At 37.0% G+C, this 18189-nt stretch overlaps 1 protein-coding gene across 4 annotated transcripts in view; it reads left to right on the forward strand.

Annotated features, from left to right (window-relative positions):
- trim33 (tripartite motif containing 33) overlaps positions 1 to 17361 on the forward strand; it is a 30698-nt gene extending 13337 nt beyond the window's left edge. Inside the window, exons 7-20 of one of the 4 annotated variants that reach the window (XM_065248105.2) lie at positions 84 to 230; positions 3807 to 3924; positions 4187 to 4533; positions 4771 to 4938; positions 5453 to 5662; positions 7350 to 7485; positions 7600 to 7663; positions 8120 to 8270; positions 9564 to 9952; positions 10187 to 10310; positions 11671 to 11745; positions 12833 to 12985; positions 16314 to 16364; positions 16538 to 17361. In XM_065248105.2, coding sequence (XP_065104177.1) covers positions 84 to 230; positions 3807 to 3924; positions 4187 to 4533; positions 4771 to 4938; positions 5453 to 5662; positions 7350 to 7485; positions 7600 to 7663; positions 8120 to 8270; positions 9564 to 9952; positions 10187 to 10310; positions 11671 to 11745; positions 12833 to 12985; positions 16314 to 16364; positions 16538 to 16756 — 2352 coding nt within the window. In that variant the 3' untranslated portion in view covers positions 16757 to 17361. Of the gene's footprint in view, positions 1 to 83; positions 231 to 3806; positions 3925 to 4186; positions 4534 to 4770; positions 4939 to 5452; positions 5663 to 7349; positions 7486 to 7599; positions 7664 to 8119; positions 8271 to 9560; positions 9953 to 10186; positions 10311 to 11670; positions 11746 to 12832; positions 12986 to 16313; positions 16365 to 16537 lie in introns of all 4 variants that reach the window. The other 3 variants (XM_065248104.2, XM_065248106.2, XM_065248107.2) reach the window with 3 other exon arrangements.
- Positions 17362 to 18189: the final 828 nt, after the last annotated feature.

Consider the following 18189-nt stretch of genomic DNA (forward strand, 5'->3'; position numbering starts at 1 on the left):
ATTTAAACTTTGCCAATCTGTTCTGTCAAAATGTATAATTTGGTTGTCTAATTTGGTTGTCATGTTCTTCTCATCTCATGTAGACTGTGACCAAAGAGAGAAGCATAAAGCTGCTCAGCCAGCAGAGGGACATCAGTATTTTAGCACAGCAGATCATTCATGTGCTCAACTTCACCAACTGGGCCATCAGTAATGGCAGCAGTACAGCATTGCTCTACAGCAAGAGATTGGTCAGTCACAACACTTCATTCATTCATTTCTCTCTCTTACTTCTCTCAAAGTACTGTTTTTGCACATCTTCTAGCCATAGATGACAACATCAGGGTGCTGGAAGTAAAAGTGTCATTTTTAATTCTATCTAGTAAAATTGATTTGTTTCTGTAATTGACTGTCTCTGATCTGGGAGGATAATCGCTTTTATTTGCTTCCATAAAAAAACTGTACCCATAATTCTGATAAGACATTAATCCATATGAAAAGTTGCTGTTACCATGTTTGCTGAAGAAGAGCTTTACACAATCCCATAAAGCATTGTGAATGATGTCATCGTGTTGGTATCACTACCCTTTCAAACTACTCGAAATTAATGAAAAAAATAAAAAAAAATGTTTGGGAATGATGTGGTATTTATTACAAATGACTTATCTGTGAGCTTCATTATTTTTTAAAGTTTGTGTGCCCTAATCATATTTCATCAAAAATGCCAATCTCCTCCCCTCCTCAAAACGATCTCGCTTTACTTCCGGTCACAAGCTATGGCACCTGGGTGGGCAGGGAGATTAGCAATTAGCAACATGACTCAACTTCAAACAATTCAATCAGTTCTCGATGGACCAATTCAAGTCCCGTCTACCTTTTTATCATTTTAGGGGCAGTTTCACTTGGTATACGTCACCACAGGGAAAATAATTCAATTCAATTCAATTCAATTTTATTTATATAGCGCTTTTCACAATTTGTGATTGTTTCAAAGCAGCTTTACAGTAATAGAAGCAGTGGAAAGCTTAAAAAAACGACAGATAGCACAACATAATACACGATAGCAGCTAAATTTGCTGCGGCTATGAATCAACATTATAAGCGTGCGTATTGCTAATGTAACGTAAAGAAGAGGGTGCTAAGTAAAGCCCAAGAAGGCTGCCTCCCCGGGTTGAAAAACCCCCTATGAGAAAAAAAAACCCCAGACTCAGCAGGGGAAGTAAAAAAAAGTCTTAGGAGGAAAAAACCCTTGGGAGATATATTTATATATACATTGAAACGATTAAGGAGATTAGGCGGAGGTAAAGCGGGTTCTGCTGGTGGTCGTTGGTCATGCATCAGCTGGGCATCACGTTGACGGTCTGCCGGTGAGTCAGAGGTGTGCCAACTTTCACATTTACCGGAACTGGGTCTGTTTGTCTCAAGTGTCCTCGGAGACGAGGACGAGACATGAAGAAAGAAAAACAAAACCCAATTAGCGTAGGGGCCATTCATATGTATACACATGTACATATAAACAAACATACATATATATATATATATATATATATATATATATATATATATATATATATATATATATATACTTATACATACATAAATACATACATACATACACACACACATACATATACGTATTGAAGATACGTCATCCCAGTGACAGACTCTGCACAGTTCGGTTTAGGGAGAACGAGAAAAATGCACGGGATGGCGAATGTTTTTAGGAAATGGATGCAGTGACGCCCTTTTAAGGACTGAAGTCCCGCCCCCGACTAGTGGGCTTAACACCACAAATCTATACCCACCGAGCTTTATTAAAATCCGGACGAGCAAGGGAGTAAAGGGGAAAATAAGACAATCGCTACTTTCGTTTCATGGCAACTTTAATACTTTGTTAAAACTGTCAAAATAATAACTATTTTCTAATCACCCTTGGGGGTCCAAAGTAGTATTATTTTAAATTCAGAAAATTTTTTTTGGAAAATTATAATTAGGCATCAAAGAAAAATGCATTAATTGACTAAAAATAAAAATTGAAATGAAAATTTACACACAATAATAATAATAATAATAATAATATATTTAGTAAATTTAAAATGTAATATAGGATGTTAACAGTATGTGACTGTTTACCAAAAATTTTTATTTTGATAATATATTTAATATAATTTGATACATGTACATGTATCACTGGGCGATATGGCATAAAATTTAATCTAGATTTTTTTTAGGGCATTTGACCAATTCATGATTTTGTTTATTTTTTACTAATCAACTTAAAACTAAACTACAACAAAACTGCAATAACATTCCCTTTGAAAACTGCAATAATTTTTTTGGTAATTCCCACATTTAAAAAAAATTAAAACGTTAATTCAAATTAATTGAAAAAATCTGTTAAATCACCCAGCGTTACATGTACTTCTCTTCCATTAAGGGTATATGGCCTGGAAAAGTAATTTATTTTCTTAAAGTGGACATATCAAGAAAATGTGACTTTTTCCTATGTTTAAGTGCTATAATTGGGTCCTCAGTGCTTCTATCAACCTCGAAAATGTGAAAAAGATCAACCCAGTAACTTAGTTTTGGTAAACCACTCTCTGAAAGCTTGTTAAAAATTTGGTTATTCAGATTTCGCCTGTTTTGTGTGTATGTAGCTAGTCTCATTACAACAATACCACCCCTTAATCTGCACTATTCAACCACTGGCACTGCCATTTAGTGCAGAGAGAAAAAGAATTATTGTCAGCACAATTGGGTTTCATTTTCAACAAACCACCATTATTGCGATCAGCCTTTTCATTTCATCTGCTCATTTGCATTTTAAAGGGCACACCCAAAAACAGCACATTTTTGCTCACACCTACAAAGTGACAATTTTAACATGTTATAATAAATTATCTGTGGGGTATTTTGAACTAAAACTTCACTCTGGAGACACCAAAGATTTATTTTACATAAAAAAAATCTTAATATGACCCCCTTAACTCTTTCACCGCCAGCGTTTTTAAAAAAAGTTGCCAGCCAGCGCCAGCGTTTTTCATGATTTTCACCAAAGTTTAATGCCTTCCAGAAAATGTTCTTCTTTAAATAAATAAACATACAATATACCAAATGAAAGAACAGACCCTCTGCTTTGAAACAAAAAAAAACGTTTCATCCTACCTTTAGTGGTTCTTTTGCAATCAGCTTTTGAATATGGGTAGGTTTTTGCAAAAACACCATATTTTGAGCAAAAAGCAGAGATAATTCCATATTTGTGACGGACTTTTCATAGAGATCCAATTCAGAGCGATCTTTAAAACAGACACGGACATGCAGCAGCTTGCCATAGGGCAATACTTCCGGTTTTAAAAAGTTGCGGAAGGGCGCCACCTGGTGGATAATAGCGGTATTGCGGAAAGACGGAAAATCTCGTCATTGGCGGGGAAGCGTTTTCTCTTAATTGACGAGATATCTCGTCAATGGCGGGGAAAGAGTTAATAACCATTTAACATCAAACATTTTTGTTCTACCGTCATGTTATTGGTTTTATTCAATTATAGATGGCGTGTCTCCTTTATGTTCTCATTAATTTCCGAACTGGTTAAATTGTTTAAGGGCTTAAAACTTTTTTTGAAGAAGTTCTTGAAATGTTTGTATACAGTTTCTATTGCCCCCTGGAACAGTTCTATCGTTGGATATGCTACTTGAACAATATCCAACAACTGACTTAGAAATAGTGCAAGTGTCTAAATGTCTCTATGCATCAGTTACAGCTTTATAAACTTTGTTAACTTTGTCTTTTGCATTTTCCCCTTACGTTTGTTATTTTGTCACCACTTTAGATAACATACCAGCTGCGTTTCATTATGAAGGCCCGTGTGGACCCGGTACCTCAGGCTAACGGTGCAGTGCGCTTCTTCTGCGACCCCACCTTCTGGGCCAAGAATGTGGTTAACCTCGGTATTGCTTTTACACTGACTTAACTAGCAGATTCAGTACACTAAGAATAAAGGTCCTTTTACACCAGTCTTGCAAAAGTAAAACATTGACTGTGATCATTTTTGTCATATTTATCTGTAGGGCAAGTTTTGTTTATGCATACATTAGCAAAAATGACTCTAGTCTCTCAAAGTCCGCTTGCACATGTTTGTTTTATCTTTGTGTAAACGGACCTTTGCATGTTTTTGCCCATCGCTCTGAAACACCCTCATTTTTTTCGTAGGCAATTTGGTCATCGAAAAAGTGCAACCAACTCCTCCACCCAACATGATGGTCGGTCAACAGATCTCTCCCGGTCATAATCACCCCGGAAAGCACTCGGGTCAGATCAACCTCGCTCAGCTGCGACTGCAGCACATGCAGCAGGCTGCATTGGCTCATAAACAGCAGCAGCAACAACAACAACATCATCAGCAGCAACAACAACAACATCAGCAGCAACAACAGCAGCAGCAACAACAACAACAACAACAACAGCATCAGCAGCAGATTCAGCAACAGATGCGAATCGCCTCACAGATGTCTCAGCATCCCAGACAGGGAGCACCCCAGCAGATGATGCAGCAGCAGGTAGGTTAGAGATCAGTGCGGCCCTGATAAAAACATACATTTCAATGTAAACATTGGCTGGTTTAAGATCGCTCTGCCAATTACCATGAATCTTAAAAAAGCCAGTAGACCAGCATGATCTGTCTGAAAAAGGTTGCTACATGAGGTCTTGCTGGTCAAGCATAAAATTAAGCCTAATGAAGACATCAACACTCTCAAAACCTCATCTTAACCTAATTTTCTTCGTCTGTCTTTCAGCCGCCGAGGCTCATTAGCATGCAGGCCCTCCAGAGGGGCGGAATTAATGGCTCCTCCCACATGTATCCACCTCAACAACTACGCTTGGTGTCAGGGCAGAACCGTATGCCTTCAGGGCAGCCCAGACTCAACGGCCAGGCGTATCCCATGATGCAACTTCAGAGACAGGTCAGTACAGAGGCTTCAATCTGGTCACATGACGAACAAATTGCGACACTTCATCATCACTGCTAATATGCAAACTGAAGATAAGGCGTAAACAAAGGGCTGCTTTGCTTAATTTGGTGAGATTTTGGTAGATGTTGACCTAGAATCCAATTTAATACATCTAAAGTGACATTAATGCCCATACATTTAAAATAAATTATGCACCAAGTTTTAACTATTCATATAGTACGAGTTTCAACACTTCTGCTTTGGAGGAAAAGTCCTGCTGATGTCAGTTAAGCATGTGACTGAGGCTTCTTTGGGTCACATGACCACACTTAATGGTTCATATAATCTAATAGTAGTATTTTGGAAATTATTAACATAGTCAGCTCTTTCGAGTTAAGACTCAAGTGGACTAAACTTGAATGATTGTGATTGGACATTTACATCAGAAGTCAAACTATAAGCACTGTAAGAGAGTGCGTTTTCCAACCTTTTCATGTTTTTTATCCTTTACCTTGTTTCCTCATAGCACTCAAACCCAGGGCACGTGGGGCCTTTCCCTGTAACATCGCTGCACAACGTTAGCGCTGCCAACCCCACCAGTCCCACCAGTGCTAGTATGGCTAATGCTCTTGTTCACCGAGGTCCCACCAGCCCTGTCATGGCCCCCATAGAGCTCATACCATCAGTCACCAACCCTGAAAACCTGCCCTGCCTGCCCGACATCCCTCCCATTCAGGTAACTTCACCTTATGCTTTTTGTTAGATTTATTATTGGATCCTGTAGTGGTGAGGCTTAGTGGTCAAAGATCCGTGCCAGATACCCAATAGTGTGTGATCATGAGGGCACAAATGCAATAATTGGTTGTAAATGTAATAAAGTACCTAGATATAATTACGTTTGGCCGTAGATGTAATAAAGGACCCAGGCGTAATTGGGTTAAATTCTTAATCTAATAAAAGATCTAAAAATTATATTTGGGCCTAAATTTAATAAAGGTCCTAAATGTAATTATGTTTAAGGCACCCAAGTTAACTAAACCAAAATGGTTCCTGTTTACGTCTGCTATTATTATTATTTTTTTTATAAAATGTGTCCTTAATAAAAGCAAACAACTCCAGATAATTCAAATGGGCTTTAGGTTTGGTATTTGATTCATAGAATTTATTAAAAAGCTACTTTAGTTTAGGAAACATCTAAAGCAGGGGGGTCTTCAACTTTTTGTCTTCGAGGGCCAGATTTTAAAAATATAAATATGATGCAGGACAAACTTTTACCCATAGTTTTACTGTTTATATATTTTTACCTTTTATATATATTATTATTAAATATGTTATAATCTATGTGGTTTTTGTTACATTTTGTTATATATTAAAAAATGATTCAAAAAAGTTGCACACAATATTTTGCCTTTTAATTACTGAAAACTCATTTTTTTTCTTTTTTATATTTGAAAAACAATTGCAGTTTAACATTGCAAGAGCCAAAATGTTAATAGTTCAACTATGAACATTGCACAAAAAATTATTTTGTTTAATTTTCATAAATTGTTTCATTTCAAGTATTCACAAGTATTTTGAGTATTCACAACATATAGCCAGCCTTCTTCTAATGACTTAAATTGCACTTTGGTTTCTTTTTTAATATTTTAAAGATATATCGGCTAAACTGCCTTTCCTTTGTACGCTACATTCGGACACGACTGTCGGAGTTCGCCCCCAGTGGCAGTCGTAATGAAATTTCAGTTTAATCTTAAATCCGTGTCAACATAGAAGACAAGCTCATTCCAACACAACAGCTTTTAATCTATGAATATATTTATATTTAATATAATTTATATTTAATTGACTTATCAGTAATCAATCATTTTAAAGGATTCAGGTGTTACTGATAAAGTTAAACAAAAAAAGGATTATTAATTTTCACCTTGCACACAGTGTTTTGATTAAAACGCACTGAAATGCTTCACTTCCGGTCGACGTGTCACATGCGGTGTAGGTGCACACATTTTTTATGCACCCAAAGCTCAAACTAGATTCGAAAATAATGTACCAGGGGGCACAGCCCCTTTTCAACTCTGCTTCTGGTTTATTGGCCGTCATTTGTCATGAACAGTTGAAAGGGGGCTTTAAAGGTGCAGTGTGTAATTTTTAGAATTTTTTATCTCTTGACAGAAATGTTAAATAATATATCAAACAATTTCAGCAGGGGTGTATAAAGTATAAATATACATTATATGCATAATAATAATAATAATGCAAATTGTCTTAGTTTTTGTTAGTTTTAGCATTTACTAACACAACACAAATAATTGTATGGGCACTAACTAATATTACCAAAGAGTAAGAAATGCTGAAAAACTAAACTGATTGAAAGCCAAATTGATTTGTTTCCTAAATGATGTGACTCCTTTTTAAATCTCCAGCTTGAAGATGCCGGTTCGAGTACGCTGGATAACATCCTCAGTCGATATATATCTGCTAGTTCATATCCTCCTGTTGGCCCCACCAGCACCTTAAATCCTTCACCAGGACCTTCTACACATTCTCCAGGATCATCAGGTATTTCAGCCGCTTAAGAAACCAAATCGAAACATTACAGCAGTAACGACAAAAGAAAAAATTATTTAGTTTTTAGTCTTCATGTTTTGATGAATAATTTTTCTTTTTCTCTAGGTTTATCTAATTCTCACACTCCAGCTCGTCCCTCCAGCACCTCAAGCACAGGCAGTCGAGGAAGGTCAGAAGTTTATGCATTTCTATATGGCTAAAAATGCTTGCTTTTTAAAATAATGTAAGCGTGCACTCAAACATCATCCAAACCGAACTGCGCCTAAGCCTGGTTCATTTGACTAGTGTGAACATTTAGGACAACTGCGCTTGAACACTAGTATGAGTGTGTCTTAAAAAGACGTTTTGTAATCTAATGCTGTGTGCACACTACCAGCGACTTTGGCACTGTGTGTCACCCATCTCTTCAGATTAAGGTTATTATTAGTTCCTTGTTCTTGTTGTTATGGGTAGATTTGAGTACATGAATGTAATGTGTGTTAAATAGGATTCCACATGAAGGCTGAATTAGATGCAGAAGTTTTTTGGGGATTTGGGGACAATCCTTCACAGCTATACAACATAGCATTAGTGTTGAGACAATGCATTTAAGATTGTGTTGTCTTTCTGTTTATGTGTGTTTTAGTTGTGGGTCAGCTGGTAGACCTGGCACAGGGAACACAACTGTGGACCAAATAAAGGTCAAACAGGAACCAGGAGCAGAGGAAGAGTGTAGCTACTCGGGAACAAACGTCAAAACAGAACGAAGCAAAGATGGCAGACGGAGTGCTTGCATGGTATGTGTGTTGTTTTTCATTGGTCACAGAGATCATAAAAACAGTTTTAATATTCTGATTTTTTTATAATGATTAAAAAAACATAAAAGTTATGAACAAGATATAGGAACACTATTTCATATTCTTTTATGTATAGATCATAATGCACAGAGTTCAGCTTTCTGTCTATCTCTCTCTTGGTCTGTTTGTCCATCTTTCTGTCTGTTTCTCTTTATTTGTCTGTCGTTCTATTTCTCTCTCTGTCTGTCTCTCCCTCTCTCCCTGTTTGTCTGTTTCTCTCTGTCTCTCTCTGTCCGTCTGTCTCTCTCTGTCCGTCTGTCTCTCTCTGTCCGTCCGTCTCTCTCTGTCCGTCCGTCTCGCTCCGTCCGTTCGTCTCTCTCAGTCTGTCCGTCTGTCTGTCCTTGTCTGACTGACTGTCCGTCTGACTGTCTGTCTCTCTCTCCCTGTCTGTCTGTCTGTCTGTCTGTCTGTTTGTCTGTCCTTCCGTCCATCTGTCTCTCGTTGTCTGTCTGTCTGTCTGTCTGTCTGTCTGTCTGTCTGTTTCTCTCACTCTCTCTGTCTGTCTGTCCGTCTGTCTGTCTCTCCCTGTCCATCTGTGTCTGTCTCTCTCTCTCTCTCTCTCCCCCTGTCTGTCTCTCTCTCCCTCTCTCTCTCTCTCTCTCCCCCTGTCTGTCTGTCTGTCTGGTCTGGCTCTGTCTGTCCGGTCTGTCTCTGTCTGTCCGGTCTGTCTGTCCGTCCGGTCTGTCTGTCCTTGTCCGTCTGTCTGTCCTTGTCCGTCTGTCTGTCTCTCCCTGTCTGTCTGGTCTTTCTCTCCATGTCTGTTCTCTCTTCTGTCCAACTGTTTCTCATTGTCTGTCTGTCTCTTTCTGTCTGTCTGTCTGTTTCTCTGTTGTTCCGTCTGTCTGTCTCTCCCTGTCTGTCTGGTCTTTCTCTCCATGTCTGTTTGCTCGTCCGTCCGTCTGTTTCTCTTTGTCTGTCTGTCTGTCTGTATCTCTGTCTGTTTCTCTCTGTCCGTCTGTTTCTCTGTTTGTTTGTCTGTCTGTTTGTCCGTTAGTCTGTTTCTGTCTGTCCATCTGTCTCTCCTTGTCTGTCTGTCTGCCGGTCTGTTTGTCTATCTCTATCTCTCTCTCTCTCTCTCTCTCTCTCTCTCTGTATATCTACATTTCTCTGTCTGTCCATCTATCTATTACACATCAGAGCAACTTCGTAAACACATTCCAAAAATAATCACATCTTAAATTTTGTTGACCCTGAGGATGAATACCTTGCATTTATTAATTCTCTTTATAGCAGATGAGCAGTCCAGAAGGGGGCGTAACACCACCTCTTCCTGTCCTCTCGTCCGTGTCCACCGGTTCAGTCCAGGACATGTTAAAAACGCTCGGTGAGAATGTCAAATCAGAACCACAGACCGAGCAGCTCTCATCTTGTACGAACCCCCGCTCTCACACACCTCTGACCAATGGGAGGACTCAGTCAAATGGAAATCAGATGAGGCCTTCGGTTTCCCATCGAGGCAACACGACCACCGCTAACACTCAGACGGGTGCTGGTAAAGAAGACGACCCTAATGAGGACTGGTGCGCCGTGTGTCAGAACGGAGGAGAGCTGCTCTGCTGTGATCGCTGTCCTAAAGTCTTCCACATCAACTGCCATATCCCAACTCTCAAATCCTCTCCCAGGTAACATACGCATCCTTATTTATTCAGATACAACTCTTGCACTATTCTTATGGTCTAATCTGAGCAGGTAACCAGTAGGTTTGAACCCATCATTGCTTGATCCATGAGATATCCACCCATTTAACCTTATATAACATAATAATAAATGTTTTTAAAGCAGAACACAACCCTTTGCATTTGTGAACAAGTCTTGACTTTAAGTTCTGTGTTGTTGTTTTTGTGTGTGTGCTGTAGTGGAGACTGGATGTGCACGTTCTGCAGAAATCTTATGAACCCAGAGATTGAGTACAACTGTGATGACATCCCACCAAATAAGAAAGACAAAAATGAGACGGCGATGAGCCCAGAAGACCAACGAGTGAGTCACACTGAAAACATGAGCTGTTCTCCAGGATATTCTTGTGACACAATGCTGTATATAATTATGGGGCATAAAACACAAAAATAATGCATTCTTTACATTAACAATAGCTGCATGTAAGCAAAATGTATGCTAAGGTATAAGATGTACTGCTAATTTGGGAATAGATTTGGGATGCCTGCAACTTTGTCAGTATGCAAGGGATACTGATGATGATAAAATGGCCAAATATTATTTGTCTTGGTCAATTATTTAAGGTTTGCAACCTCACCAGGCATGCATATATTCAAAATATAGCAGGGCTTTGAATACCTTCTTGCTTTTATATAAAGGTTACAGGATAGTTACACCATTGCTGTTACTTGCTGTGGTTTTTTGCTGGAGTTGCAAATTCTGGGAAATTTTCAAGGCTGGAAACTTTCCATGAGAATTAATGTGAATATATGGGAATAACCTGGGAATTTGAAACGGTTGCAAAGTTGCAAAGAGAACTTAAATGTAGTTAAAAAAATATTGCAGCATAATTTTATTTAACACAACAAGATTTAATGCAATTTCAGTCAAATGCACACAGCTTACTGAAGGGCCATTGAGACTCCTGCAATCATCCATAACATCCATAAATTATTTCTTCAATACAATCAATCAGATATCTAAATTTAAGCTAGCATTTCATTGAAAATGTATTTATTAGCTGTGATGCTCTTCTACATTCTGCTAGCCAGTTTTCTGTTATCATACATAATTACTGTACCACACACATGTTTGGACACATTACTTTTTTAATGTTTTTAAAAAGTCCCTTATGCTCATTAAGCATCCATTTATTTGGTCAAAAATCCTTCAGAAATCAATAATATTAGAAATATTTCTAAAGGATTTTTGATCAAATAAATCCATGGCTTGATCAGCGTAAATATCAGGATTGTTTAAAATTTTTATTACATTGCATGCATGTCTGCTTATGGCAAAAAAAATATATATATTTATGTTTGTATATGATAATTCCTATAAATTCCAGTTAAGTTTCCAATTTGGAATATTTCCAAAATTCCCCAGATGAAGTTCCTATGGAAAGTTTCCATAACGTTGCACCCCTTCACAACCCTAATTTTTTGCACATTTGCAGCATTGCCTTGACCAATCAGCATCCAGGATCAAAATGATAAATTTTTTGCAATTGCATATAAAAACCCATTTTGTTCATTAGTGTTGCTCTACAGCCCACAATCACATAAGTAGAAACATGTGATTGGTCACCTTTATTCATATGATCTGTTAATATGATGTTTTTCCCAACATGTATCTGCTGTTATGAGATGTGAAGATTTGATGTTTCTTTTTTCTTGTTTTGTAGCGATGTGAGCGTCTGCTGTTGTATGTGTTCTGTCATGAGCTCAGCGTGGAGTTTCAAGAGCCTGTTCCTTCATCGGTAAGTCTCCAGCAATCCCGCAGCTTCCTCATTTATAATGAAATGTAGTCATTTATGATGCAGCGCTCTTAAAGGGCAAAGCTGAAACTGAATCATCGCTCGCTGTGAGCTGTAATGTTTAATAGCTGATCATTAATGATATCACAACAGTAAAGATTATAACGGCATTATTGCTCACACTATAGTAAGACTCTGATATTATTTCTCTTTTTACTGGACTGTGTGTGATTTTATTTTATTTTTTTATAATTGCTTAATACCAGAATCATTTGTAAAGATTATTTGGTAATCTCAATGGATTTTATTTTGCATACTCCCTTATTTAGATTTGTGTCCCTTTTTATTTTTGTTTCTTCTTTTCACTTCCTTTGTTCAGATTGTGCACTAAAATATAAGAAATTGTCCTGCATGTATTGCTGTCATTTTTTTTACCTTGTAATTTGAAATTTGATAAAGATGTAAAAATCAGCAGATGAGCTGGTTTAGAACTAAACTATGTTTACACAACAACGATTTAGTAAGAAATGTTTCCGTGCAAATTTTACGTACAGACGACAATGCTGTTGAAGAGATCTGCATTTACACGCGTGCGTGAAGACGACTAAATCAGATGTATTATGTATGCCAAGCCTGTTGATGGGGATATTACTTTGTAAAACAACAACATCATCTACATTACAAACTATTAAAACGGAAAAGCATCAAGCAGTGAAAGGGAACTGTAACAATGTATCTTTAAAGGTAACACCATGTAACCTTGCTCTCAATTGAAATGTGTCCCCACATTTAGTCCTTGAATTTGAGGGTATTAAAAGTCCTTGAAAGGTCCTTGAATTTGAAGTTAACTAAGGTGTGGGAACCCAGGATGTCACCGTTATCACAGATTTGCGTTTACGTAGTTTACACAGAGACGACAAGGTGTCATTATCAAAAACGTGCACTTTAAAAAAACGTAATCAAAAGTAAGCATTTTCAGTACCGTAAAAAAGTTCCCATTTATGGTTGAAATCGTGGATGTGTAAACAGCCCCCAAGTCATTGTTTTCTAAACCCAATTTAAAGTTGAAGCCTTCATTTTTTTTCTCCAGGTACCCAATTACTATAAAATTATAAAGCAACCAATGGATTTAACCCTTGTGAAGAAGAAACTACAGCGGAAACATCCTCTTCATTACAAGAGCCCCAAAGACTTTGTGTCCGACGTGCGTCTGGTCTTTAGCAATTGTGCCAAATACAATGAGGTGAGTCTGAAGCATGTCCTTCACCTGGGTTAGGGGTGTGATCTTCATAGCATGAAGTGTTTTTAAAAGTATAAAATACACTAAGGCAACACAGCATGAATGTGCAGTTTACGGCATGTATTTACACTCTTTTACCACGGTGAGCATACTGCCAAAACTAACTACTGAACTAATGGTTTCAATGAGGCTGACAGCGTTGATCGGTGGATGTTGAATTAGTGTTTGTTAAAGGACTAACACAGACTGAGGTGTTTATAGAGCGTGTGTTTAAACATTGTACTCTGTATGGCAGATTGTTTGATGTTCTTTTGAACGGTGATAAAATGAAATGCATGACGTGACTGTCAGTTTTGCAGTCGTTCAAGAGATGCCTACATTTATTAAGGTTTGGATGTTAAGTGTACATATTTAGTGGACGGGACAAATACAAAATGTAAACTAAATCATTTAGTTGATGAATACTAAACTGATTTAAAGCTTTAAAGGTGTCATGAACTGCATCTTTTTTTATGTCATAATGATAGTCCACTTAATGGGATGTGAAACTTCATCCATGCCTTCCTAATGTTAGGATCACAAGGAAGGTTTTTTTTTCACACGGCACTTCATCTTGTAATCCTCTAAAACAGTGTTTCCCAATCCTGGTCCTCGAGCACCCCCTTCCAGAATGTTTTAGATGTCTCCTTATTTAACACACCTGATTTAACTCATCAGCTTGTTAGGGAGACGTGTTTACCATTTTGGAAGGAGGCTGATAAGTTGAATCAGGTTCTTTTAAAAAAGAAGACCTCTTAAACTTTCTAGGAGGGGGTGCTCAAGGACCAGGATTGGGAAACACTGCTTTAAGGCATCTCTATTGTTCCTGTGTAATCCTGTGTCTGCGTCTCACCTCGTACTACATGCACTTGTGTTAATAGGTGGTTTATGGTACAGATGCAATTATGTAGAAGTAGGCATAGATTAAGGCGGTCTTTCATCACACTATGATGTCATACTGAGACGAAATCTGACTTTAAGCAGCTTGGTTTAATAAAAATGTAACTATTTCCCCGCCATTAAAGAATTATCTCGTCAATTAGAGAAAATGGTTCCATGCCAATGAAACAGTTTTTACAGCAATCCATATTTCTGCTGTTATCCACTAGGTGGCGCTTTTACACAACTTGTAAAACACTAAAGCATCCACTGATCCAAAAACAGTAGGGATGCACCGATACCACTTTTTTGGAGTACGAGTACGAGTACTTGCCGATACCGATACCGAGTACTTAATAAAAACATGATTGAAATTTACAGGTAACAGCTTTAGTCATATAATTTAACAAAAAAACAAGGGACTAGTTTTCCAGTTTGTTGTAAACTCTGCCTCTTTGGACAACACAAGTGGCATTAACCCTTTACACGCTGCTCAAACACAGACATTTCTCAGACGGTGGTATCGATCCCTGGTATCGGGGGACTTTTAACGAGTACTTAAGAAAATGTGGTATCGAGGCCGATACCCGATACCAGTATCCGTATTGGTGCATCCCTAAAAAACAGTAAAAACTCTGTGTATGTTTTGATCATCGCTCTGAATCTGATCTCTAACAAAAGTTTTTTTTTTTTTTACAAAAATTCAATTATTTCAGATTTTTGCTAAACATTTGGGTCTGTTGTTTCTTTAGAAATATTGCATATTTATATATTTAACTTTTTCTGGAAGGCATTACACTTTTTCGAAAATCATAAAATTGCTGGCGCTGGCTGGCCACCTTTTTTAAAAACGCTGGCGGGTAAGAGTTAAGGACTAATGAGGAAGTGTTCTGAAACGTACAGGATATTTTATGATGCAATCAAAAGCACAATGAAAACGTGATTTCTCAATTCATGACCCCTTTAAACTCGCACCCACGTATACTGCCGTTACAGTGACACCGTGTGCAAGACAGCTTTAGGCTTGGATGTTGCCACAAAGTCTTGGATATGAGGGCGATTATAATTATAGGTACATTTGGTGCCCAAAGTCATTATTTTACTGTCAAACTCCGTTACAAAGGTACAGTAACAGTGAGCACGTTTACATGGATAACAATAATTGGTTTTGATTACCATAATCCAGCTAAAGTTATAATTGGCGTAAAAACAAATCGAATTAAGACAAGTGGAGTATACAGTAAACATGTATACACATTAATCACTATTAACATTGTATGGGATGCAACTTGTGTTGTATAGCTCTGGGGGACTGCTCATTGACAATATCAAGCGTGTGATAGCAGCAAGCAGGCTCCTGATTGGTTAATGCGGCGCAAAATTTTTCAACTCAGGCATCAGCCGCAAATTTTCGTCAAATGCAAAATGCACAAAAAGCAACATTCGCGTGTTCCGCAGCAGACGCTCAATTCACGCAAACGAGGCAGAATAAGAAACTAATCAAGAGCAAAATTTTAACAAAAAATGATAAATGTATAATTATTTCATGATAGAAATATTGTATTGTAATATTTCAGACATTGTATTACATTTTTTTGTTCCTAAAATCCACCCTTCTGCTGGGATCAGAATAATCCTTGGATTTTGTGATCCAATCCAGATTCAGAATCCATTTTTTGGTTTTGAACAACCTATTTTTAAAACTTTGATCTAATCAGATAGCCGAAATCCAAATAGTTTATTTTTGAACAACTGTCCCCAGGGCCCTTTATATATTTTTGTTCAACCTTCTCCCTTGTTCACTTTGAAGCCATATCAGATTGTTTTATCTTCTTTGTGTTTGCCATAGTGGCCACGGTATGCCTTAAACAGACAAAATCAATAATTGAGGACTTTACTATGAGTTTAAAGATTTGATTATTGTTATAGACCAATCAGGATCATTTGGCATTTGTTTTTGATGCCGAAAATAACGTCTGTTAAAACATTTTCGTTTACTGTGATGGTTTTGTGGGGTTTCTAAATGTTTTTTAGGATCAATAGAACTGTAAAAATGCCTGTAATGGTATTCATGTCAAAGAAGCACTTTATATAGAAAGCCTTTTTGCATAATTGTTTTACATACAATTTGTATATTTTGGAAAGCGGGCCAATATGTTAGCGTTACTGGCAAAGTAGAACATTATTGCAAATCCCTTATTAGTTTTCTTTTCCTCAATGAAATCTGTTGGCTTACCCCCTCTCAATGTAAGGCATGTATGATAGGCGAACAGAATATTGTGCTCCTTAGACATTATTTTTTCTGTACAGGTGAGGTTGTGACCTCACTGTGTATGGTATAAAATCTTTTTCCCCCTTTTTCTTTTGTATTTTTTTCCTTTCGTTTTTTTTGTGCCGTCATTGGTGTTTTTAGATGTCTCGAATAATCCAGGTTTATGATGAGGACAAACAGAGTAATGTTCAGGTAAGACGTTTCGTACACCACACCGATGGGCTGCGCTGGCACCCAAGTGCCCACATGGAGTTTTAACCCTTTCTGTGATATCTTCTCCTCCTCTTCATCCTTCCCTAATCACCTGGACCTCCTTCATCTGTCCTCATATTTCCACACTCTTTCCCCTCTCCTTCTGCTCCTAGGCGGACTCAGAAGTTGCACAAGCCGGGAAAGCCGTCGGTATGTACTTTGAAGAAAAACTGCTGGAGATTTTTCCTGATCAAACGTTCCCAGTAGTCACGGAGAAGGAGGAGCCAGCCGACGGCGACAAGGAGGATGCTGAGGACTCTGACGATGACGTAGTACAACCCAAACGCAAACGTTTAAAAGTAGATGCTGAGATGTTTCTGCATATAAAATGAGGAGATTCGGCTTCAGCGAAGAAATAAATCGAGTCTTCCTCGTGACCTCTGACGTATTCTGGTCTGTGAAAATCAAAAGATGGATCTGATGGTTATTTATGTCATGTTCTTCTCACCCTGCCGATCCATTGTACATACTGTGTAGAAACTTGCATTGTGGGTGTTGAAGTTGTCATCGACGGTTTTCTCTCCTGGAGGAAGGATTTCATTGGGTGTCAGTGAAGAGACTTGTACAAATTTACATAGGTCATGTTTTGGTCTGATTTAGTAAATAACATGCTTCTTTTTCTTTTAAACTATTGGATATTATTATATTTGTAAATCTATTGTGAATGATACTTTATAAATGATACTCATCTCTCCCTTCCGTTGTATGATAAACTTTATCATGTATGACCCATCTGCTGTCTTTGCATGTGTGTTTTTAAGTTTTGTTCCTTCTACTAATTTAAATCTCTTCGGACGTTTGATGAATGTTTTTAATAAAACTGTCACCACTTTGTTGTGGTCTTAAAGTATTAATCACAGACCCTTTCCTCAAAAATGTAATACAATATGATTTGTCTAAAAGTCTAAAAAGCAATGAAAATTTGGAAAACACTTGATTAATGTTTATTGGATGGCTATTATTTTTTTTTAAAGATTTATGTATTTTATTAAAAAAAAATGCATAATCTTCAGCAGTGCCAATGTAAAATTCAAAGGATTGAAGTATGGAGTAAATTATTCAATACTAAGTAATCCTGCTATTTGTGTTTATGTAGTCTGGGTTCAAATACATTTATCTGGCCAAAAATATGTTTTAAATATATGCTAATTTCGTATTTTTTTTTGTAGAAAAGTAAAGTGTAATTAAATATATTTTTGAATTATTTTGAAAACATATTTAGTTTTAACCTTAATATATTAACATATATTTCAAAATGTATTTCAGGGGCAATTATTAATTTTACAATACTGCAACAAAATATATATTTACCTGGCCAAAGTATAAAAATTTGTATAAATGTTTAAAATAAGAAGTATATTCTTGCAGTTTAAAAATGTATTTTATTATTTTCAAACCAGTTATGTTAACAGGTTTTTAACGTACAAAGTTTTTTTCCAGTGCGACGTGAATATAAATAAATATATTTCAAAATATACAAAAATATATTAATAAACATTTTTGTAAACATATTTCAAAATACACTTTAGCACATATGTTTTTTTATATTTTGAAATAAATGTAAAATTATATTTGAAAATATATATATATTTTCCGTATGGACACTGCTTCATTTACATCTGTATGTCTTTACGTTTAGATGTAATATTTAAATGTTTAGAATAAGATAAATTAATGCATTTAAAAGTACAATCACAATCTATTTAAACGAAGTTTTGTAGCTAAATCTGACGTATTTGAAGCATTAGTTTTTATACTTTTCACA

Source organism: Paramisgurnus dabryanus, chromosome 11 (genome assembly GCF_030506205.2).
Source record: "Paramisgurnus dabryanus chromosome 11, PD_genome_1.1, whole genome shotgun sequence".
NCBI lineage: Eukaryota > Metazoa > Chordata > Actinopteri > Cypriniformes > Cobitidae > Paramisgurnus > Paramisgurnus dabryanus.